Source organism: Nuphar pumila, chromosome 2 (assembly GCF_984573655.1).
Source record: "Nuphar pumila chromosome 2, dmNupPumi1.hap1.1, whole genome shotgun sequence".
NCBI classification, from domain to species: Eukaryota; Viridiplantae; Streptophyta; class Magnoliopsida; order Nymphaeales; family Nymphaeaceae; genus Nuphar; species Nuphar pumila.
In genome coordinates this window covers 26,032,792-26,057,446 of record NC_143250.1, presented here as the reverse complement: position 1 = coordinate 26,057,446, position 24,655 = coordinate 26,032,792, and the positions used below count along the sequence as shown (strand labels likewise).

At 37.0% G+C, this 24,655-nt stretch overlaps 2 protein-coding genes across 2 annotated transcripts in view; one reads left to right on the top strand and one right to left on the bottom strand.

Annotated features, from left to right (window-relative positions):
* Positions 1-3,793: 3,793 nt before the first annotated feature.
* On the top strand, positions 3,794-7,363 carry LOC149845067 (putative ascorbate-specific transmembrane electron transporter 1). Its single transcript, XM_089995485.1, has 4 exons — positions 3,794-4,011; positions 4,550-4,598; positions 5,877-6,076; positions 6,658-7,363. Exons 1-4 carry the CDS (start codon positions 3,853-3,855, stop codon positions 6,970-6,972), a joined length of 723 nt encoding a protein of 240 aa, XP_089851611.1. The 5' UTR covers positions 3,794-3,852; the 3' UTR covers positions 6,973-7,363.
* Positions 7,364-19,438: 12,075 nt separating this feature from the next.
* Positions 19,439-24,655, bottom strand: part of SHOC1 (shortage in chiasmata 1) — a 105,364-nt gene continuing 100,147 nt past the window's right edge. The window contains exon 11 of the mRNA XM_089986956.1: positions 19,439-19,994. The gene's annotated coding sequence lies outside the window, so the exon portion shown is untranslated. The remainder of the gene's footprint in view (positions 19,995-24,655) is intronic.

Genomic DNA, 24,655 nt, shown 5'->3' with positions numbered 1-24,655 from the left:
GCATATGGCCATACATGAGACACTGCAGTCGCAATTGCATGATCACCATCTGTAAGTAAAGCTCCAGGGTGCTTCTCATTCATTTCCTGTGTAAATACTCTGAACAACCACTCAAAGGTTTCCTTGATTAGGTTATACAAAAAAGTGCCGCCTAATATGCAACTCTGTGAGTGATGGTTCACTCTGACAAACTGCATAAATGGCTACTATTTCATATTAATTTTCATTGTCGTATAAAAAATAAACACATCATTGAAGCATTCATAATCTACTCTTGACTTTGAATCTGCCCAAAACATATTCACAACATACCCATCTTCATCCAGTTGCATTGCACTAAAGAAACTAGGGTCATTGCTTGAATTCTTCTGTAAGTAATCAACCAAAGAACATATTTCTCCATTCTTCATGTTATCTGTCCTCTTCATTCTCAAGTGGTTTCTTAGATCCATAGGTGTGAATGATACATTCTCGCAACCACCATCTATGTGCACTCACAAATTGTATGTCTTCCTTGGTGCAATGCCGACGCTATCAGCAATTGCAGCATGTGCTTCAATTACTTTATGATGTGACCTTAACATAAGAGTCATAAATGAAGCGGCTAATTCATGGTTATGATCATTGATTAAAGTATGAACTACATATTTCTCATTCAGAAGTCTTCTTAACATCATTCTCGCTGGACAGCCACATCTTGAATCTGGCTTGCTCCTTGTTGGATTTTTACTTGACTTCTTTCAACCTTGCTTAGAACAAACATATGCCTTTCTCACCAGGACACCCTGTGCATTTTTTGCCCAAGAATACCTTTTAACACTAAAGTCAAGTTTTAAGGCATAATCATTGTAAAATTTGTATGCAGCTTCCTTATTATTAAATTGCATTCCCTCTACGGAAACAGAGTCAAGTGTACTTTTAAGGCATAATCATTGTAAAATTTGTATGCAGCTTCCTCATTATTAAACTATATTCCCTCTACGGGAACATAGTCAAGTGTACTATCATGTAGACTTGAGGTGTTTGCACCTTTGTCAAGTGCACTGTCATGATCGTCTACCTCATTATCGAATTACATTTCGTCTGCTGGAATATTCAAGTCAAGAGTGAATCCAATGCCTACACCCTTCTTATCATGTGCATCATTAGTGCACATATTCACTTTTTCAGGTGCGTCGATAGTACGAAGGATCGTTGCTCCATGACTTTCCAATGATTAAGATACATCATCTTTACTGCAACTAGTTGATAATCTCAACACTATTATGAGCAAAATATCAATTTGTGTTAGCCATCACATATGTTTACTACGATTTATTCAAGATGCATATAACAATGACTATTGATTAGTTATACTGATTAGTTAAGCAAGTCAAAGAAATGATTGAATGAATCACAGTATCAAAGCAACAACATAATAGCTTACAAATCGATAATAACAAACAAAACCATATCTCACAAATCGACACTAGAAAACACATAATATCTTACAAATCGATATATGATAATTCAGCATAATATATTACAAATCGGTATAAGGCAATTCAGCATAATATCTTACAGATCAATATACGGCAATTCAGCATAATATCTTATAAATAACAACCAAAACAATATCTCACAAATCGACACTAGAAAACATATAATATCTTACAAATCGATATACGGCAATTCAGCATAATATATTACAAATCGATATTAACAAACCAAATAATATCTCACAAATCGACACTAGAAAATATATAATATCTTACAAATTGATATACGACAATTCAGCATAATATATTACAAATCAATATTAACAAAAAAAATAATATCTCACAAATCGACACTAGAAAACACATAATATCTTACAAATTGATATACAACAATTCAGCATAATATATTACAAATCGATATTAACAAACAAAATAATATCTCACAAATTGACACTAGAAAATACATAATATCTTACAAATCGATATACAACAATTCAGCATAATATATTATAAATCGATATTAGCAAACAAAACAATATCTCACAAATCAATATACATGTTACTACAACCGCGATTTGTGTTACATTGCATATACTGAGTGAATGGACGATACTGGATGGGGTATAGGCCCTTGCTCGCATCTGTAACCAAGCATTCTTGTCAACAGATCCCACCACCTTATAAATATCTTTAAGTTTTCAACCATTGAAATGATAAAATCTACCTTCAATAACAAAATAGTGCCTTAATGATACTCACGACGACATATGTTCTTCAACAATAGCATGATGACATGAAAAGGTATTCAAGATGCTTTAATGATACTTGTTGGAATGTTTGTGCGTTATTGCTTTTTTCCATACTGCCTAACGAAAATGAAGAAGAAGAGAAGATTGTAAAAAGAGATGGTCGACAAATCCCCCTATGACACCCACCAATGATCGAACCAGATGTTCGATTTATAGTTATCTCCACGAGGTAGGAACGAACCCGGAAATGTTTTTATCTAACACAAGGCAGGAACGAGAAGGCGGCCATGTGTTGTAACACAAGCTAAAAACAAAGGCGGAACATGCAAATCTATTTATGGGGAGCGGGAGGATATTTTCGTCCAACGCATATCTATCTTATGGGAGGACATTTTCATCAAAAGAATATCTACCTTTTTTATATGTTATTTTATTATAAAGTCATTGTGGGCAACATTGGCATATGAATTATCATGGGTCCCAAGATATTCCTCCGTACACACCGGAACACGCGAATTTGTATTCCGGGGAGAACACACAACACCCTCTCGTGCTATGTCGATAAGACAAACCAAAAAGACCATATTTTGAAAATATCAAATTTCAGTAGTTACTTTATCCACTTTTTGGAAATATATATAACGAGAAAGCGACAATATTTTCAAAATATCACCACATTTGATACTATGCTATAAAGACAGGTGCCGGCTCGAACCTACCAAGCTCTTAACTGGAGGTGCCCAACCCATGTCAAGTCAAACTAAACGAAACTGAACCGGGTGGACAGCAACCAACACCGGCATTCTCTTTTTTCTCTGAGAAAATGCCAAGAGAGTATGAACATTTCCCAGTAGTATAAGACGTTTAATACTACTGAAAAATATTTTGTGATTTTAAAACTTTTTTGGTAAATGTTTATTTTTCTTTCAAACACTTTTCTAATAAAAAATGCGATAAAAATTAACAGTGGGAGCTATTTTGCTCGAGCGCGTAACAGGTCAGAGGCAGATATTATGTTACCAGCGCGCATGGATGCATTTATGTTTATCTTAGATGGGTCCCACAAGGTTCATAAAGATTATTGATGCTCTAGATTATAAGATAAAGATCATACAAAATGGACGACGGTTCAAACTTTAAATTAATCCCAAAACCATGTGTTTGGGAGGCCGTTCATCGCGTCAGTGGAAGCTATGAAGGATTGCCGTCGGAGCTGCCTCTGCCACCACCGACACTTATTTTCTGTCCTGTCATTTGGCAAGCAAACTATCGGTCAACAACGGGACACTTTTTGGCACCTAGAACACGTGAAAGCGTCCCCATCCAGAGCATCCCCTTCAACCAACTATCGGTCAACAACGGGACACTTTTTCGCACCTAGTTGACACAGACAGGCCAACAACCAAACGTCAACCGTCAATCAAAGACAATCTTCAACTACCCAACCGTCCGCTCAGTCGACGGCAATCCTCTTGCCGTGGAGGATGGACGGCCAGGATCTTTGGAGTCGATACCCTCCCAAGGGAATAAAAGACGAGAAACCCGCCACCTTGCCAACTTGATCTTCGTCTCCGTCGTTTTGCAAGCATTGTGTTTCCACCACATCATCTTTCTTGAGCACACAAATGGCGGAGAGCAACAGAGGGATGGGGGTGCAGTCACGGCCTTTCGGGTACGTGGCAGACATACTGGGCATTGCAGCAAGCGTTATGGTGCTGGTGTGGTGCATCCACTTCAGAGGAGGCCTGGCTTTTCAAGCCACCAATACGGCACTCATCTTTAATGTGAGTATTATTATGGCTGATGATTTGATAAAGATTATGATATGATAATCCTTGTTATATGTCTTTTGAGTGCATTTTCTTAACTCACCTTGTTTGTGCTTCTTTTCTTCCTTTAGATTGTTGGTGTTGGTTAATTTGCCAAGTTGGCTTGTGGATGGGTGGTAAACTAGCTTGATCATCATGAATTCTTTTGGGTTGATTTGAAGGTTTTATGAGGAACTCATGCTTTTCACTTTCTTAAGAGTGTACTGCAAGATTTTTATACTTGTGGGCGGGTGGTAAACTTGGTCAACATGATTTTTTTTTATATAATTTTATAAAATTTAAATTTGTACTGCAAGATTTTCCCTTGCTCACAAAATTCCTACATCGAGATTAGCGTCATCCTATCTCACTTTGTCCCATTGTTAATCAGGTCAAAATCTCAGGTTGGGAGAGCCTATCATGAGTATCTTTTATTTATTTATTTATTTATTATTTTTTAAAACCATGAGTGTCTAACTAAACTAATCTTTGCTTTACTTTGTGAATGTGACAGGTTCATCCAGTGTTCATGGTCATAGGCTTAATCTTCTTGGGAAGTGAAGGTACTGTAAGAATTAATGTAGAGAAACATGACCATTAGGGAAGCTCGCTTATGACTTGCTTTATATAACAAGTCAAGTCAGATTGACCCTTGGGTTGCTAGACGCTTTGGTTGGTTGACTAATTAATTAGAACCAATTCAATCAACTAGGTACAATTTGGGCAGACACATTATCTACCATTTATGTGATTGGGCGCGGCAACTCGCTCAAGTTACTGAATTGTGTTGCATGAAATAAGGCCAACTTTTTCCAACTCCACTGAGTTGTTTCAAACAAAATTCCAAGTTCATTTTATTTATCTTGCATTAACTCGTAAGTTAAGAGCATGTTGGAATATCATGTGGTACATTGTCAAAGTTCACGATGGGCTTACTTTCACCTTAATCAAGTCCATGGACCCTACCTCAGAATGGACTGATCTGGTCTTTCCCAAGAAGACGGAACTGCCATGAAACTCTTCCTAGCCTGAGCGTTGCACTGAATCTCCTATTGGGCAATACAGTTCCTGTTGTCCGTGTTGGTCAAGTTGAAGACCTCCAACATGCATGTGAAGATCATGAAGTTGGTTTGAGTGATGGATGGTTATAAGGCCGTCATGTTATTCAAAAGCATGGATCTTATACCTAGCTACAAATTCAATTGAACCTTACAACCGTTTCGGGACCCTGGCATTGGGATGGAAATACCATTTCCATGTGTTGTCTAAATACGTGGTATTGCTAAAATATGGTTGCCAAAATGTGGTGTTGCAGGAGTTGCCAAAAACAACCTCTTGCAAGTGCTGTTGAAATGTGGTGTTGGGTGTTTCAACTCCATCCAAGATAGTATTTTGGCAACACCAAAACAACAAAGGGACCTAAAAATTCAATTGAACCTTACAACAGCCCAGTTTAGGCTACGTTTGGGAGCTTGGCATTTCGATGTTTTACCGAAACATGGTGCCACCAAAAATGTGGTGTTGGAGATGGAGTCACAAAATATATCCTCTTGCAAATGGTGTTAAAATGTGGTGTTGGGTTTCCAACTCCATCCAAACAAAGTATTTTGGCAGCACCACTGCTCCCGAACAACACGGAGGTTGTTGCTGAGACCTTGACACACACCTCCTAAATAGTAGAGAAATGTTGAGGAAACTGCAACGCACACCCTCAATTCAAGGCTTCCAAATAGCTAGGGTCTGATTAAAGAGATCCCTGGTTTAGAAAAGGCCAATTTGGAGTGGGATAATTGAATCCTGGAACCATTTTGAATTCATATGTTCTTGATTGTGACATGCAGCTATACTTACATATAGAGTTTGGCCTGGAACGAAACAACAAAGGAAGATTGCGCACTCCACCCTTCATTTGATCGCGCTTGCACTTGGCATAGTTGGCATCTACGCAGTGTTCAAATACCACAATGTGAATGGTATTCCTAACTTGTACAGCCTGCACTCTTGGCTAGGCCTTGGCACCATCTGCTTGTACGCTATCCAGGTAAGTTTCATGCTCCATTGGAAATTCACCAAAAGCTAGCTAGCTCCCTCATTACCTCCTAATACAGGAAATAATAATTATTATTATTATAATGTGGTTCGACATGTTGACCCAGCTCCATTTTACTTTACTAGGGAGTGAATGGAGTAGCTAGACCCCTTCTTGAACAGTTGACGGAGTCCAACTAAACCAAGTTTCTTAACCAACTGGCGGTCCATGGCAAAGCATAGCTGTTGGCAAAACATGATGGGTTACAATAAAATAATAATCTATGAGCACTATAAAGAGCTAGACTTTTAAAATATAATGTTTGTAACTGGACCTACTTAAATAATATTTGATAATTTGCATACAGTATGGTTTTAACCTTATCTGCAAATCGATTAAGAATCCATGTCGATGCTGTATACACATCTGAATAACAAAAGTAAGACTTACATATATGCCTGGTATTAATAAACCAGTATGTCAAGATTAATAACCCAATGAACACACACACGCCTGCACACGCACACATTTTGTATTGCTCATATTGAGTTTTCATTTTTTGGTGCTTAGATGTTATCTCCATTTTTTTACAGTGGATATTGGGGTTTGTTGCATTCTGGTATCCTGGGGCACAACAGGAAGTGAGAGCAGCAACTCTTCCTTGGCATGTGCTGTTTGGCTTGTTTGTGTATGTTTTAGCCTTGGCAACCGCATTGCTTGGGTTTCTTGAGAAGCTTACGTTCCTTGAATCTTCAGACGTTATGCCGTATGGACCAGAAGCCTTCTTGGTGAACTTCACTGCCATTGTTGTTGTTTTCCTTGGAGCCTTTGTAGTTTTATCCATCATTGCATCACCACCCCCAGTCCCTAGAGATGATCTTGAATATAGAGCTCTGGCTGAGGAGTAAAGCTCTTATGAAAAATCACAATTGTGGACGTCATTGTTAGATCTCAAAATAGTTTATGCTATTCTTGTCAATTTTTAGCATTGGGCAGTGGGTATATATTCTTTTTTATAATGAGAGCCAATGTTTTCTGTATGGAATCAGACCAGCATTACTTTGTCCAACTAGTTCCTTGTTATTCTAGAGTGTCAAGTTTCTTTTTGTGTGAGATGTTCTTTCTTTAAGGGTCCCTAACCATCTTAGAGGTTCCACGCCTCTTGAGGGTGTAAGAGAGTTCTTTTTTTAACTTGTGCGTTCAAGGTTGAAGGTCGAGTGTAATTCAGTCATGATCATCGTGTTGTATTCTCAGCTCATTGAAGAAGAAATAAAGTAGCAGTTTTTTTTTTGCTTTCCATTTTGTATCTTCTTTCTTGTCATTTGGTTGATCGAACCCTAGGCTAGTCCGTATAGTTGCATTATTTAAGAAGGGGTTGGTTCAGGAAATTGAAAATAAAACATCTTTCTCCACACAAGGATAGGTATGATGCCAAACTTAATCCATGTATGGAGGTTGAGTGTCTCCAGTTCTGTCCATTTCAACTTCCTGAAGTTCTTGACAACAATAAGCCCATACTTCTTGCATCTGATTGTTAGATAAGTGTATGTTATATATCATGACATGATTTCTGATGTACCAAATGCGCCATCTAACAAAGTGGAAGACTTGCAGCCAACAACGGTGCAACCATTGATGATTAAAGGGTCTCCAAAACCACCTTTGAAGTTTATAAATGAGAGGATCAATAGGGGCCTGATGACAATGAAACTTGCCAACTGAAAATGATACATACTTCTCTTGAACAACATGCACATGCACATGCACACAAAGGCACATGATTTAACATGATTCGGTCTAACATGACCTACGTCCACGATGAACCCTCACACACACACACACACACTCTCTCTATTTTATGCAGAGAGGAGGGGAGCCTCCTCCATTTATGTAGGTAACAGGAGTACAACCAAAATTATGTGGATCTCTACAATTTCCAAACACCTTGGAGTCCTTATTGCTTTGGTTTCATACATTAGAGTTGCAATCAATAGAAGTCATTTATGAAGAGGAGTTCTTAACATTAGGAGTCATTCTAAGAGGTGACTCCCTTATGTAGGACTCTGCAAGAGGAGAATCCACACGAGAAGATGACTTGGGCTTCTTGGATTGGCGTAGGACCTTGAACACCTTGGACATTCATCTCAATACGCCCCTCATGCCAACCTCCACGAGGTTGAGATTGTCTTTGAAGTGACTGAATGTGGGACCTGGCAAAGACTTTATAAGAATATAAAGCAACTTGATTTTGAGACTACATGAACTGAACTTCAATTTAACCTTTATAAACCTTTTCTTGAACAAAGTGGTAGTCAATCTCAATATGCTTGGTGCAAGCATAAAAGATGTGATTGGCAACCAAATATATAGCCCATAAATTATTGCACCATAGAGTAGAGACTGCAGATGGAACAATATTCAATTCTGGCAGTAACTCTTTGAGACAAGCAAACTCAGAAATGGCGCCTTCAATTGCTTTGTATTTTGCTTCTAAGCTAGATCTGGCTATAATACATTATTTGGTTCCCATAAAGGTCAAGTACCTACTTATATACTTACGATCATCTGGGCATCATGTTTAGTTCTCTTGAAGTATCTCAAGATTCTTTTGACATGGACCCAATGATCTTGATTCGGTTCATGCATGAACTGACAGGCTTTGTTGATTGATTATGTTATATCAGGCTTGGTGAACATTATATAGTGTAGGGCACCAATAATGCTTCAATATTGAGTGGCGTCTTTTAGTAGTGTTCCCCCATGTTTAGATAGGACAACATTGGATGCAGTTGAATTGATCACAGACTTGCAATTTGTCATGCCTATTTTGAGTAAGAGATCCAAAATATATTTTCTTTGGCATAACACAATTTATGAGGACTCATGAATCACTTCAATCCCAAAAAAATAATGAAGAGGACCCAGGTCTTTAATGGAGAATTCACAAGCAAAGTCATGAATAATTGGTTTAATATTATCAAATGAATTGTCTGTAATAATAATGTCATTAACATATATCAAGACAAACATGTGACAAATGAAGAGTGACAGATTAGCCTTGGACTCAACAAATCTCAATTTTTTTAAATATACAAGGAGCCTTTCAAAACACGCTCGGGGAGCCTGTTTTAACCCAGAGAGAGCTCGATTGAGCTTGCACACAAAATTTCGTCATTTCTTGTCTTCAAAACTTGGTGGTTGACTTATATAAACTTCTTCTTTTAGAATACCATAAAGAAATGCATTATTTACATCTAACTGATGCCCCATCCAACCCAAACTGACTGCGATCGACAACATCATCCTGACTGACGTGGGTTTTATAATGGGACTAAACATTTTAAAATAATCAATTCCTTCTTGTTGGCTATATTCCCTAACAATTAGGCATGCCTTATACCTAGCTATGGTTCCATCAATGTGCTTCTTAATCTTATAGATCCACTTATATCCAACAAGATTGGTAGATTTATCTGGAAGGACAAGGGTCCAGGTGTGATTTTGGTAAAGAGCTTTGACTTCTTCTTCCATGTCTTGATGTCATTTAGGTTCAGTAACTTGGCTAAAGGAATGTGGTTCTCGTTCTTCTTGACTCACTTCACTCAAGAGAGCAATGAGATATTTGAAGCCAAAATATAACCTTGGTTTTAATGTTTTATCTGGAGACCTTGTAACCATATGATGGGTTCTGGTGGGTGTTTGATTAGCAAGATCAACAACAAGGGTCAACCCTAAGGATGAAGATCTAAGCAGTATGCAAGGCTCATTGGACACTATAAGAAAAAACATTTTTACAAACGGACTTTTAGCGCCAGTAAAAATTGCTTGTGCATTAGTAATAATCTTTACCGATGCACATATAACACCAGTAATTTCACTAGTAAAGATGTCGTTGGTGAAAATTTTATTGGCACAGACACAGTGTGCCAATAATTATGATTTTTACTGGTGCACTTTTAAAGCTAGTAATTATGATTTTTACTAGTGCACTTTTAGAGGCAGTAAAAATTGCATGTGCACTAGTAAAGATCTTTACTGGTCGGTAACAACAATTTTTAATAACACTATTTTATGCCATTAAAAAGCTTTTTTACCAACATATTGCTTGAGTGTGCCATTAAATGTCTTATTATATTTTTAATATGTTTAACATTTTTAATACTTACTATATTTATTAATATATTACCTTTTACAAAATTTCACAATTATATACATTATTCAACCCTGTATAAGCATAACATTCACATACATTTATTCAACCCTATAAAGGCACAACCTTCACATACATTCAACTATTACTAAAAAAATGAACATATATTCACATACATTCAATGCTACATAACTCTAACATTCACCTATTCAACCATGCAAAAAATATAATATTTACATGTATATTCATATACATTGAACACTCCATAACTACAACATTTACATATTTAATCCTACAAAAAATATAACATTTACATACATTCAACCCTCTATAACTCCAATATTCACATATTCAACTCTATAAAAAACACAACATTTTGGCATACATTCATATATATTTACATACATTCAACCCTTCATAATTCCAACCCTCCATAATTCCAACATTCACATATTCAACCCTGCAAAAAATATATTTACACATATATTCAACCCTCCATAACTCCAACATTCATGTATTCAACCCTGCAAAAAGCACAACATTTACATGCATTCAACCTAACTCCAACTCTCCATAACTCCAACCATGAATAAGCATAAGATTCACATATATTAACCTTACAAAAAACACAACAATATTCATATACATAAACACAACATTCATACACATTCAACCCCCTATAACTCCAACATTCACATATTCAACCTTGCAAAAAATACAACATTTACATGCATTTAACCTAACTCCAACCCTTCATAACACTAACCATGTATAAGCACAAGATTCACATACATTCAACCTTGCAAAAAAATAACATTCTCATATATTTACATACATTCAACCATGAATAAGCACAAAATTCAAATAAAATCACATCACCCTACATAAGCACAACATTCACATAGATTTATATAGGGGTATAGATTTGAACTTAAAAGCTTATAAGCTTAGAGAAAACTCATACATATAAATAATGTAAGCTAACAAAAAAAAAGTTTCGTTTTAAATATATACTCACCCATGAAGGCAATATAGTTTTAAAGATCTTGAATTACTAAAAGGAGGAAATCTCAGAACCAAAGGTGCACCACGCTTATAAACGAGGTCTGCGAATAAAATAGATGAAAGAATTACATACACACAAATATATATATATATATATATATATATATAATTAAATACAAATTATAAACAAATTTAAAATATTTAGTTATAACAACTTACCTAAGGAGCATGTGAGGAACCTGATTGATTGTTGCCTACCATCCTCATCAATTAATGCATCATTTCTTCTGATTCCTTTACCTTTCCGACCTCATTTTTCAGAACTTTGACTTGCTCTTGCAATACATCTATCTTTTCACGATACATAGTATTTTGATGCAAGAGTTTTGCTCTACTTAGACTCAGACTGAATACTTTCTTGTTGGATGTCTCCATACCAAATGTTTGCACATGCCCATATTTGTCTGATCCCATAACCTGAGAGAGGACATCCCTTCGCAATGGTTCATCCACAGATTCATCTGACACCTGAGACATCTGATCTAGCTTCTCTCTGATCTTCTCCTGCAGGATAATTAATTAATTTATTAATCAACATATTTTGTTTCTATATATAATTCTTCTATGAATAACAATGAACCCTAATTAAGCAAATAGGTCTTATCATTATTTGATCTATTTCTGTATTGACAACTCCAGGTTTTTGGTTGGTATGGGTCATGCAAAACATCTTCTCTCGAAAAGGCTCTACCCCATCATCACCAGCCTACGAATAAACGAAATATCATTAAAAAATATAAATTCCTATAGAAAGATATTACTCAAATAAACGACAATTATGCAAAGACATATACATTCTCTTCCTGCAATCATGTGAAACTCTTCATGCTCATAGTGTGCAAAAAAAAAAATTAAGGTGCAATTAGTTGTGTTCTTCACACTTAGCGCCTACAAAGATATGTAAGTGAGATATATATACACTTACAATTTTGTAAAATGAACGCATACAACACTAACATAAAATGAAAAATACAAACTTTTGATTGATGAGAATCAAAATGACGCATCAGGATTTTCCACTGATGATAAAGAATGAAAGGTGGACATGCTGCCAGGTCATTGAGAGTCATATGTTGCTTGAAGATCATCTTAATCTCACACCTGAAGTTTCTCCAGGCTCTTTTATATTCCTTCAACACCTATCCTTTCATCATGTTAGGAATGTCAAACTTTTTCTGCAATAACAATATACGTATCTTACCTATAGTTAAAAGAATAAATGTTAAAATTCAAAAAAAATACTACATATATAAGGAATATACATACCAGAACAACAGTCTGAGCATCCTACTTGTAAAAAAGCGGTAATGCATGCCAAGTAAAAAAATGTAAAAGTGTTTGATCAGGATCCCATATGATGGTTCCTATGAAGCTACTTAGGTATTGTGCATCTTGCCCTATAGGTTCTCCATACCTATTAATGACAACCTTATGCTTATGTCTTGGGCAAAGGCCTATAATTGTTAAAGCATGGGTACAACCTCGTGTCCTTCTAGATATTGCATTGAAAAGGCATGCATTGATAATTTATTAGTTATCACACCAAAATAAACCAAAATTATATGAAATAAAAAATCATCAACAACACTACATTATCAATGTGACCATAGCAAATACCTGAAGAGTCAATAGGTGTTTCAGATTTTTGTACTGATCTTTGTGATGATACACGCCTAGAAAGCATATGTTGAAAATTGAATAATAGCTTAACAACATTATCAATAATATAACCATTCAAAATAAGCCATAAAAGATATAAAACAAACAACTAGTTAGGCGTACTGATAAACATATGTACACTATCACAACAAAGCATAAACATATCACTAAACAAATATAAAACTACCACTATCATGTAGACATCTTCTATAGGTGTATCAATTTGGCCATCAATGTTGGTTTTAAGGACAACTACCCTAACCCAATCTATATCAATATCGACATCTACACTTAATTTGGACAACTTCAATAGCATGTGGTTCACTAGCCCAATATGGTTCTGACTCATCGTCATTCATGTCATTGTCTTCACCTACCTGTTTGTTGCATATATCAAATAAATATTGAGGTTTTGTTCTATTGACAACTTGCCAATCTGCAGTAGTAGGATTTCACACATAAAAACTTGTTATGCTTGAGATGCAAACACAAATGGTTTATCCTTTATGCAACAAAAGTTTATGTTGACAAGAGTGAAACCAAATTCATCTTTCTTCATCCCCTTTGCACGAGGACTGAGGACATCAAACCATTCACATTTGAATAGAACAAATCCAATATCTCCATAATATTTAACTTAAATAATGTCAGTAATGTATCCATAATGGGTGGCATCACCAACTATCGGGTTTATATTTCTTGTACTTGAATAACTTAAAGTTTGTGTACTGATAACAACACCACTATTTTGGAACTTCCACATTTCTTCTTGTCCTCTCATATGAAACCAAAATTCATTTATGACAAAACCTTTATATTCATATATAAACCTTCACATAAGAAATATTAAAGTACTTTATACATACATATATATATATATATATATATATATATATATATATTAAATTAATTACAAACCCTTAAAATCTAAAGCATACATGAAAAAAAATGGATTTAAAACCCCTAAAATCTTCTCTATAAAAAAATAGGATTTAACATGTATTTACTTATTAAATTGCAATAATATTAATTAAAATATGAAAGTCCTAAAATCTTCTCTAACAAAAGAAAAGATTTAGCATGCATTCATTAAATTACAAAAATAGCGATTAAAATACAAAACCCCTAAAATCTAAAGTATATATTAAAAAATAGATTTAGCATGCATTCACTCATTAAATTACAAAAATAGCGATTAAAATATAAAACTCCTAAAATTTAAAGTATATATAAAATAATTGGATTTATCATGCATTCACTCAATAAATAGCAAAAACATGGATTAAAATGCAAAACCCCTAAAAAAGCTTCACAAAAAACAATCAGATTTAGCATGCGAGGGAAAGAGGAAGAGAGAACACCTTCAGTGAGGCTATTGTCGAGAGCAAAGGATGCCAAAGAGAAGAGTGCAGTGGGACACCGACGAGAGGAGCGACCAACTTGGGTGGTCAATCTGGCTTATATATATATATATATATATATATATATATATATATATATATATATAGAGAGAGAGAGAGAGAGGACATAGTGAAGACACATAGAGAAAGAGAGAACACCTTCAGTGAGGCTATTGTATTGTCGAGAGCGAAGGATGCCAAAGAGAGGAGCGCAGTGGGACACCAGTAAGAAGAGCAACCCACTTGGATTTTCGATCCAGCTTACTGGATAAGGAGAGAAAAAGAGAGGGGGGGGGGATCGGGGTCGGTACGCCCCTTTCAAGTTCGGGTCATTTCTGGTGCACTTTGTTTAGTGCGTCAGTGAAAAAACTTTTTACTGGGAGAGTAAGACTGAATATATGGAATGTCGGTTTAGTAAGCAACGAAGTAGTGATGGGAGTGTAGTGAAGCTTGGTGAGCAAGATATACCGGTGAATGATTATTTCAAATATTTGGGATCCATCATTCAAAAGTATGGAGAAATTGATGGAGATGTAAATCATAGGATAAAGGTTGGGTGGATGAAATGGAAAAGTGCTACTGGAGTGCTGTGCGATCGTAGAATGCCATTGCGGTTGAAGGGAAAGTTTTATAGGACGACTATTAGACCCGCTTTACTATATGGTACGGAATGTTGGGCTGCCAAGAGACATCATATTCAAAAAATGAGTGTAGCTGAGATGCGGATGCTTAGATGGATGTGTGGAAATATAATAAAAGATAAGATTCGGAACGAAGAGATACGTAAGAAGGTAGGTGTTGCACCCATTGAAAATAAGATGCGAGAGAATCGTTTACGGTGGTTTGGACATATTCGGCGAAGGCCTAATGATGCTCCAGTTAGAAGGTTGGAGAAATGGGAAAATATATTAGTTAAAAGAGGTCGGGGTAGGCCTAGGAAGACTTGGATGGAGATGATAGGAAAGGATATGAATGCTTTGAACCTCACCGAGGACATGGCGTTGGATAGAAATGATTGGAGGAAAAGGATTCATGTGGAAGACCCAAAATGAATTTCTTTTTGGTTCATATCGCTGACCCCAATTGTTTTGGGATGAAGGCGTAGTTGTTGTTGTTGTTGTTGTAGTTTCATTGCACCAAAAAAAATGACACTTCTTGGAATGTCACAGGTTTTTTCTTTCCAGCATAAAGAAATTTCTTTCATAAAGAATTATATGCCTTGATATAAAGGTTTTCTTGGTAATTAGGTCATAGCATATGTATCCCTTGTAGTTAGATTTATACCAAATAAAAATGCAGGGCTTAGATTTTGGATCAAGTTTGGATGTAGAAAGCCATTATCAGATATATGAAAGTTCTGAAGGTTTGACGTAGAAGGCCAATTTATTAGATATATGGCAGTTCTGAAGGCATCTTCTCAGAACTTATGGTCCAATGACGCATACCATCAAGTGTAAGGAACCCCAACATTTCTATTATGAAGTTAATGAAGTTTCATACGTTTTTACCTGATACCAGTCACAGCCTTAGTCATGCCAAGCCATCACTCCATCCAATCAATAGGATTCACCTTCTAGTGTCACGCTGAGTTGCCCAAGCACAAGGGGTTTGGTAATCAGAAAATGACACCCCTGCTTACTTTTTCATTAAATAACCTCCTACCTATTAAGCAAGTTACCCTGCAAGACCCATATGTTAAGTTTTCTCTTTATAAGAGGGGTCGTAGTCTTACCCTGATCTGCAAGAAACAACTCGATGGACTCCTTTACTCCCTTTTCAAAAGACAAAAGATAGCTCCACCCCCCAATCCACCCTTTTGTTTATTTTTAATCTATCAGCTCTTGGTCACTTTTGAGCCTATAATCAACCCCTTTTCTAAAGGGTATTCTACCCCACTACACTATAAACATGAACATGTGAACTCCAATTATACGTGTCAATGGATCGGGTCTGCTCAGATATCCAACCGACCAATCACCCTTTAAGTGGATTTGATAGACCATTCTAGCTCCGATTAACTAAATGGGACAATCTCGGTTTAAGTGTTACACATAGGGAGGGAAACAGTTTGGTTGCAAACTGATACCTGACCCGAATCTGAGTCTATTAAGCAGGTTTGGTAGCCAAATCTGGATCTGATTAATAATCCGATCCAAGTTTGGTATGAAGTTTTTGCATTCAAACCCAAATCTGACTAAAAACCAAACCCGGTTGAGTGTAAATACCAGGTTTTAAGCTAGTCGGATCCGGGTTTGATTTTATATTTTTCCATCCAAATCTGAATCTGAATCTGATTAAGTCCAACCCGTTCAAGTCAGACTCGGTAATACCTAGATCCAACCCAAATCTGAACCATATTTACATCCCTAGTTACACATGGACTAGTACATGATTCAGCATTGTAGCCAGGATCTGCAACTCATCATCTAAATCGCTGATGAATCATGATCAGGTGGAGAGGCAATTTAGCGCAACAAATTTTCAAAGGAAACCTATAAGTTGTCGACATTCCGATAAATCTCAGCAGTGAATCACTGTTCTATTGAGACATGGTTTGTGACTTCGTGTCACCAAGAGAGAGAGAGGGAGAGAATATGGGTTTAGATGTGACTAGATTACGATAACTGGAAATATGAGAACTAATGTGTGAACTGCCATCTTCATGAGTTTTTTGTTCTTTTCTCTTGAATCTAACCATACTGATGTGACCTACATGCTTGGTTTTATAAGAACATGATCTTGAATCATTCAATTTTGATGCATAAACTAGATTTTTTTAAGGCTTTAAAATCAATGGCACGTAATCTTCATAAATATTTCAGCATTCAAAAATCACATTTTCTCATCGAAAATATGTGATCCCATGGTTGATTCCTATCAAATTCACTATGCTAAGGACATCCACATGGTTGGATTTGCAAAAAAAAGTGTTGGAAATGCCCATATTTCTAGTTCTCATATTCTAGTGATTCATTGGTTTAGGTATAATACAAATAATTATTATTTTATTATATAGCCACCAAAAAGAATTTTGAAAAAGATAGCATGAAGATAAATGTGAAAACTAAAATTGATTATAAATATAAAATTAATAGAATTTGATGTGTTTTAAAATATTAAATTAATAAGTTTAATAAATATAAATTTAAATTAATAATATTTATGTATATTAGAAATATTAGCCCTAGTAGGTTTAACAATAAAGTTAAGACTAACTTTTTTTTAGAGTTAATTTCATTATATACTTGCTTTTAATTTCATCAGTTTGCTATCATAGATTATACATACTGATTTTTTGTTCTCAATTGGCATGTATTTATAAGTAATATAATTTTGACTTAATATTGTTATATAATTAAAATATCAACATGCTATCAATTTTAAGAATGTAATTTGATAAAAATTGCTTATTTATATTTGAAATGTAACTATTTATGTGATATTCCTAATGTTGCCGATTAATCACGATTTGGGAGGACTTTGCATGTCGAGATCAAGTATCAGCCCTGTATCATTTTGGCCAACGATTCAGGTGAATCGACTTGATACCGCATACTCAAGTGAATCATTCTGAATTGGCCAAAAAAAAAAAAATATTACATGTCAATCAAAACGTGACACATGTTAAAGCTATTAAAATAATATTAAAAAACAATTTTAAGTATTTTTTGCATGTATTAAAAAATAATCGATTCAGGAGTGAAGCCTATCGATTTTCTGCCGATGCGATACTTATCAGGCCGATAAGCTGACAACATTGGGACCGATTTTTCTCCCGATTAATCACGATTTGACGAGGGTAAGCCCCGAGAAATTGCCGAGGACGAGTTTGGCATGGTCATCATAATTAAAATCTGGCTCGAATACAGAAACGCCTACGTCAAATCGAATCCAACTGTCTTTGCATCCCTAACTCCAATGTCATAGACTGCTAAGCAAAACGGTCAAAGTAGAAAAGCCAATTACGCTCATCAGGTCACTCCCAATCAAAAAATAAAAATAAAAACAAAAACCCAAAAGTAAACCAGTTAAATTGCTTGCACGTTGGCCCTTTCTTTAGCCAGGACTGGTAACATGTGCACACTGCTAGTTGGGCAACTTGGTTGGCCTCCATGACGTGAACAGGCAGATGGCCTTTGATTGCACAACTTTTTGTGGGGATATGTTTGTACTTTTTTAATGTGGGCACCTATGCTAAACACATACGTAACAATTACTAGGCATATTGCTATGCTAAAAAATTTCCTCATGCAACCAACCACCCCACTTCATTGAAAGACCGTCTACTAGGGCAGCTATTGATACCCAAGTAAGGGACTGAACCCTGATGCAAATGACTATATTAGCCTCCCACGTTCACAGGAAGAATTGCTTTTCGTTTCCACTGGCATTCAAGGTCATGTGGTCATTGGCTACTAGAAGGCCAATAATGAAGGGCAGTCAAATAACTGCCCCTTCCATGCGTGAAAATTGAAACATCTAAATTTTCGGAAAGATTTGGATATTTTCCAAACTTTGTTTCGATTAAAAAAGTCAAAACCTGCATAAGGTTCGGGAAAGTATCGAATCGGTCTGTAGCAAAAAAAACAAAAAAAAATCCTGAAAGGCAAAACGGGAGTTAGACAGACCCCACCAGTCCAGTTATTATTCAACATACCACTGGGGTTTGAACCTGCAACGCCCCACCACAAGGAGACGTGCACTGACAGCTCCTACCAACTACGGCGGAGCCCTCACCAAGAACCGGTTCACTTAATGGATCCGTGACCCTGTAAGGTAAAACTCCAGGTTGAAGACACGACTACCCAGACTTACGTACCCAACCGTGTTAAAGCAAATGATGCATTGAAAAACAAAATGTTTTAAAAACGATCTTGACATATGCTCCACCCATATCATTTTTGTTCCCTCTTTTTTCTTTTTTAAACTATTTGTCACTCAAATCCAACTACCAAGCCACTACTTTTGTTCTACTCTTTTTTTTTCTTTCCTTCGTTTTCTTCTTTTTTTGCTCATTTTGATTGCACAAAAGGGACAGTAGGCCTCTCCCTTTCTGATCCAACCCTTTAAGATCTTTTCCTTTAACCTACATTCTTTTCATTTTGTTATTATTATTCGTACATTATTGTTATTTCTTCTTTTTCATTTTATTATTAGTATTATTATTTTTGTCAGAGAGAAAGTCTGGTGGTTTACTGCAAGGAGAACACGCAGACCCCTCGCTTCATTTAATGCCAAACATTACAAATTCCTCACGCTTATTGGATGCATTGGTTCAGCTCATCCCCAGAGAAGCATCTCCCCCCCGAGCTTTACTGGCAAGTCACTCGCCAGCCGGTGGCCACGTTCAGAGTAAACTTGATGAAACAGAGAATCACTGAGAGATCAGTGTGGTGATGGGATTGTGAAGAGAATTGCTATTATCTTCAGGACATTGTGATTCTGCATCTTGTTACTGAAGCAAAAAAGATGGCAATCCTGGAATCAACCTGCAATCTCTGCCAATGGAGAAGATTGAGATGACAGCGATTCCACATCGGTGATTTCCCGGCATGATCAGAAATTAAATCTGCTGGAGAAGGCCTGCATTGAAGAGTGAGGGGAAGATGTTCAAGGGAGCCAAAATTAGGAGTGACAATAACATGACACGAGGCACCTGTTAGTTGAAAAGGAGAAGATGATTATTATGCTGCAATCAGAAATGGAAAAAACAACAGAAAAGTATAATGAACTTAACCACTCATTGTTGGAGGATAAATGCGAGAAGGAGAATATGAGGAAACAGGTATGTCAATTAAGAAATGACTTGAAGAAGAATAAAGACATGAACACAGCCATCAAATAGAAAATCAAGAATAACAGCTCAAGAGTTGTAGCACCCGATGGAAATGCGAAGGGAAGCCTAAGAAATTGTAAGACCCATGTGATTCGGAAAAAAAAAACTCGGACCCGGGTCGGATCCAGATCCATAATACCCATTAGGGTTATACGAATGCGACGCAGGGGCGAGGGTCTTTTAAATCCTCTGCCCCGCTTTTCCCTTTCCCCCTTGATTGAAAAGGGAAACCCTTTGAGGGTTTCCCGAATCTCTCTCCCCACCCCCCCCGTGCCGTTTAATAATCGTGCAGAGGGGAGGGAGGGCTCTCAACCTGCGCCCTCCCTGCTCCCACTTCCCGTGACCTCCCCTCTCTGCAACCCTGTCGACGACGACCTCGCATGACGTCGGCCCCCTTCCAGGTACGCTCTCCCCCTTCTCCCCTCTGCTCTTTGTGTACGCCAGGAGGCCGGCAGCCCCCTTCTGCGCCTCTCTCTCTCTCTCTCTCTCTCTCTCTCTCTCTCTCTCTCTCTCTCTCTCTCTCTCTCTCTCTCTCTCTTTGCGATCGTCGGGAGGACGGCAAGAGGTCGACGGCCCCCTGTCGTGCCCCCTCCCCTCTCTCTCTTTGTGTTCGCTGGAAGGCCGGCAGGAGGTCGGCGCCCCCCTGCTGTGCCTTCCATCTCTCTCTCCCTTTCTGTTGCTGGCAGGCAGGGGCTCGCCCCCTGCTGCCTCGTGGAGTTTCGGTAGGTAGGGGACGCCCCTACCACCTCTAGGATCCCGGCAGGCAAGGACGATGGCCCTGCCACCCTTCTATTTTCGACAGGCAGGGGCTCGCCCCCTGTCGCCTCTCGATTTTCGATAGGCAGGGGCTCGCCCCGTGCCACCTCTGATTCTGGTAGGTAGGGGTGACGCCCCCTACTACCTCTCAGTTCTCGGAAGGTAAGGGCTTGCCCCCTGTTGCTTCTATAATTTCAGCAGGCAAGGGCAATGCCCCTGCCTGAATTCCCTTTTCGGTAGGACCAAATGGGTCTTCACTTATGGGTAGGAGTTGTTAGTGCACGTCACTGTGTGTTGGGACATTGCAAGTTCAAAACCCTAAGGTATGTTGTATTTTGGGTTGAGGTCAGTCGGCCTTTGGGTTGCCCCCTATTTCCATTGTATGGGGTCAACCCCGACTCGATCAATACTTTCTGTATTTTAATAATCACTTTATTTGTTTACAACTCACATGACGAATCCCACTCGTGCCCCGCAGCCTGTGTCCTACATCGCCTACAATCATACGCACGCGCGACGATGCAACCTCCCGAGGTAGGGAAAAGAGAGAAAGAGAGGAAGAGGATTCCTCTTCTCCAACAGCCCTTGTTCCACCATCATTCTTCTCTAATTTTTTATTTTTATCAAAGGTATGGGTCTTCTCTTTTGATTTCAAGTGAGAAATCGAATGTTGGTTCGATTCCATGTAATATTTTGGTTGAAAAATTCATGGGAAAAACGTGTAGAGTATGTGTTCTTAAAGATCCCATGGAGGATGACCCATGGATCGTCCTCCATGGCAGTGTTTTTTTTTATACTTTACCCTTTTTATGAAATAGAAATTTTGTACTAGTATAACAGAATTTTTATTCTTGATGGGAGGGGTTCTTTTAGGAGCCCTTTACCTGTTATCGATTCCCAACAGAGGGTTTTGATATGGGCTGTGTAAAAGCATGAAAGTATGCATTTGAAATCATGTTGTATACATATGTTTTTCAGAAAATATGTGTGTAATGGTGTACTTATTGAAACCATTGAATATATATGTATTGTTGAATAAGTATACACAAATAGGCTTAATGTTCATGTTAGATTCTTTTGAACACGCACATGATTTGATTTGTTTACGATCATACGTGAATGTGAGCATGTTCGAATATGCCTGTTTGGGTCTTCAAAAAAAAATTGGGTATTCAGTTATGCTTTTTAAATTTATTTCAAGACTTGTTAATTAAACTAAAGTTGGTTTGTTGTGTATAAAAGAGGGGGGTTTGGTTTCATATGCTCGGAATTGATACGATACACATTAGCAATATACTATTTCAAGTGATTCCAAGTGCTCGTGTATACTTAAAAAGAACGTGCCTAGTCATGTGATTATTTTTCAGATTTTTGCTAAAGTATGGTGGACTTAATCTGATGAATGAAATTCTTCTTATGTTTTAGTTTGATTTTATCATGTTGGAGATGAATGCATGTCTGTTAACATGTTATTGCAAAGTTTGTTTTGGTACAGGTGCATACATGATATGAATGTGTGTAGTCCTGAAATTCAATTTCTAGATCCGAGTTATGTTCATGTGTGTGGATGTTAACACATGTTATGAATGAAAAGTTTCATGTGCCTACATTTATGGGACATGTTTAATTATCGTGCATTTATGGATTGGTTTCAAGTGCATATGTATATATGAAATCGATGTGTGTTTAGCATGCACAATCCTGCATAAATGTTCTCATGTACTTATGAATCATAAATGAATGCATGTGTGTTAAGTGATTACATGAAAGCAATTTCACATGGATGGTGAACACATGCATATGACTGTGGTAGCTCATGCACATTGTTAAATTGGTATGAATGAATGTGCATTTGGAATCATGTTAGTATCATTGCATAAATTGATATTGTTATGATTTTTGCATACGATGCATCGATGATCGAAATGAATCATCATGGGCGTGGTGGGCCTCGAGCATTGGTTTGCTCTTTCTTTATATATTTTAAATGCATCACAAAAATCACATTTATTTTTATTACATTATATTGCACTGTTTTATGTGTTTTCATGGGCGGGAGTCCCGTGATGGTTCTCGCAGGGGTAGATGCGAGCTTTTGCCTTTGATTTTGCATGCTGAATTGCAAAACTCAATAATTGACTTTTGATAAAAAGATAATGAATAAGAACAGTATAATATACGTTCTGGGATCTCCCATCGGAAGAATGAGAATCTTAGATATTCGATTTTGGGGGATCACGAGAATACAAAAACTCGGTGTGCTTTACTTTGACCCTTGAACTCGATATTGAGGTTCTTTCTCCTAACCACGGTTTTAGGGAGAGTCTGACACTTTACATGACGGTGGTGTGTCTGACACAGTTGTTGTTTTGGTATACCAAGAAAGTGACACTATTGAATGTGGAAGTCTTTAGTGTCCCGACATTAAATGTGGAGGTCTAATATTCCGAAGGTGATTCGGTCGAGGGCTAAGTTTGAAACCCAGTAATAAAATATAACTTGTGTGCTAAGTTACCCTTGGAACCTAACTTGATCTCGAGAAATTGTATATGTTTGGTGTATCTGCGGGCAACGGTAATTAAAAGAGAAACTTAAATTGTATGCATTTAATAGGGCATGTATATGAAAAAGAAAACTCTAAAGAAAGATAATAAAGTATTCATGCATTGCACATAAATCATGCATATTCCTTATATGCATTAGATCATGTGCATTTTACTTGTTCCCTTAATTATTACATATTGGTAGATGCATGATGTTTAAGTTTTAATGCATGTTAAATGTTTTGCTTACTTAAACTGTGACTCTGTTATTTGTTAAATGTTTCTTCATACTTAATAAATGCTTCATGTTGAATGAATACCTACTTGAATTATGTAATTGTCATAATTACATTCCTCTAAATTATTGCATGAAATCTTATCTGTATTTTTTATGCTCATTTATTTCATTAGAGGGATTCATACGTAAAATTCTTCAGATTTCTAACGCCCTCTATTTGTGGTTTTTCGCAGCCGCAGGAGACCAGTGAAGCGACTAGCTTCTAGTAGAGTTACGGGTGTCACGTTTTTGCTGAACAGTTCACAGAGGGACAGTGTGACTCAGTCTTCTTTATTTTTTTCTTATATTTAGTTGTTACTGCACTCTTAATTCTTCGTTTATGCAATTGTTTCGAGACTTGTCACTTATTATTCAATGAAGGTTTGGTATGGATGATAATTGTAAGCTCTATTGTGGTTGGTTGTTTTATCCAATTGGGAGTAGAACTATAAAGGCCCCGGATTTCTGTGAAGGTTTCCGCAATGGTTTAACAAAAAATAATCACGTTTTCAAGGGGTATGAGTTGGAGTCGTTACAAAAGTAGTAAATCCAGCACTGGTCAACATCGCATTAAGGAGGTCATCAAGTTGCAAGACAAAATCAAGCTCTTGAGGTAAAAGTGTTCCATATAGCCCTTTGCAATTACAGTTTCAAGTTTCCTTATTTAAGGTCACCATTTGAACACGTCATTTTGTGAATACATATCCATGTTTATGATGGTTTCAATGATTGACAGGAAGAGGTAAAGATAAAGGAAGCCACAATTCAGAGTTCAAAAAAAGAATTTGCGGAGAAAGAGAGAGATCTATATGCTAGGATTGAAGAATTACAAAAGAGTACAGCACATCTAGTTCAGAATATCTCAAACAATTCCAATGGAAACATACAGGTCAGTGACCAACAAT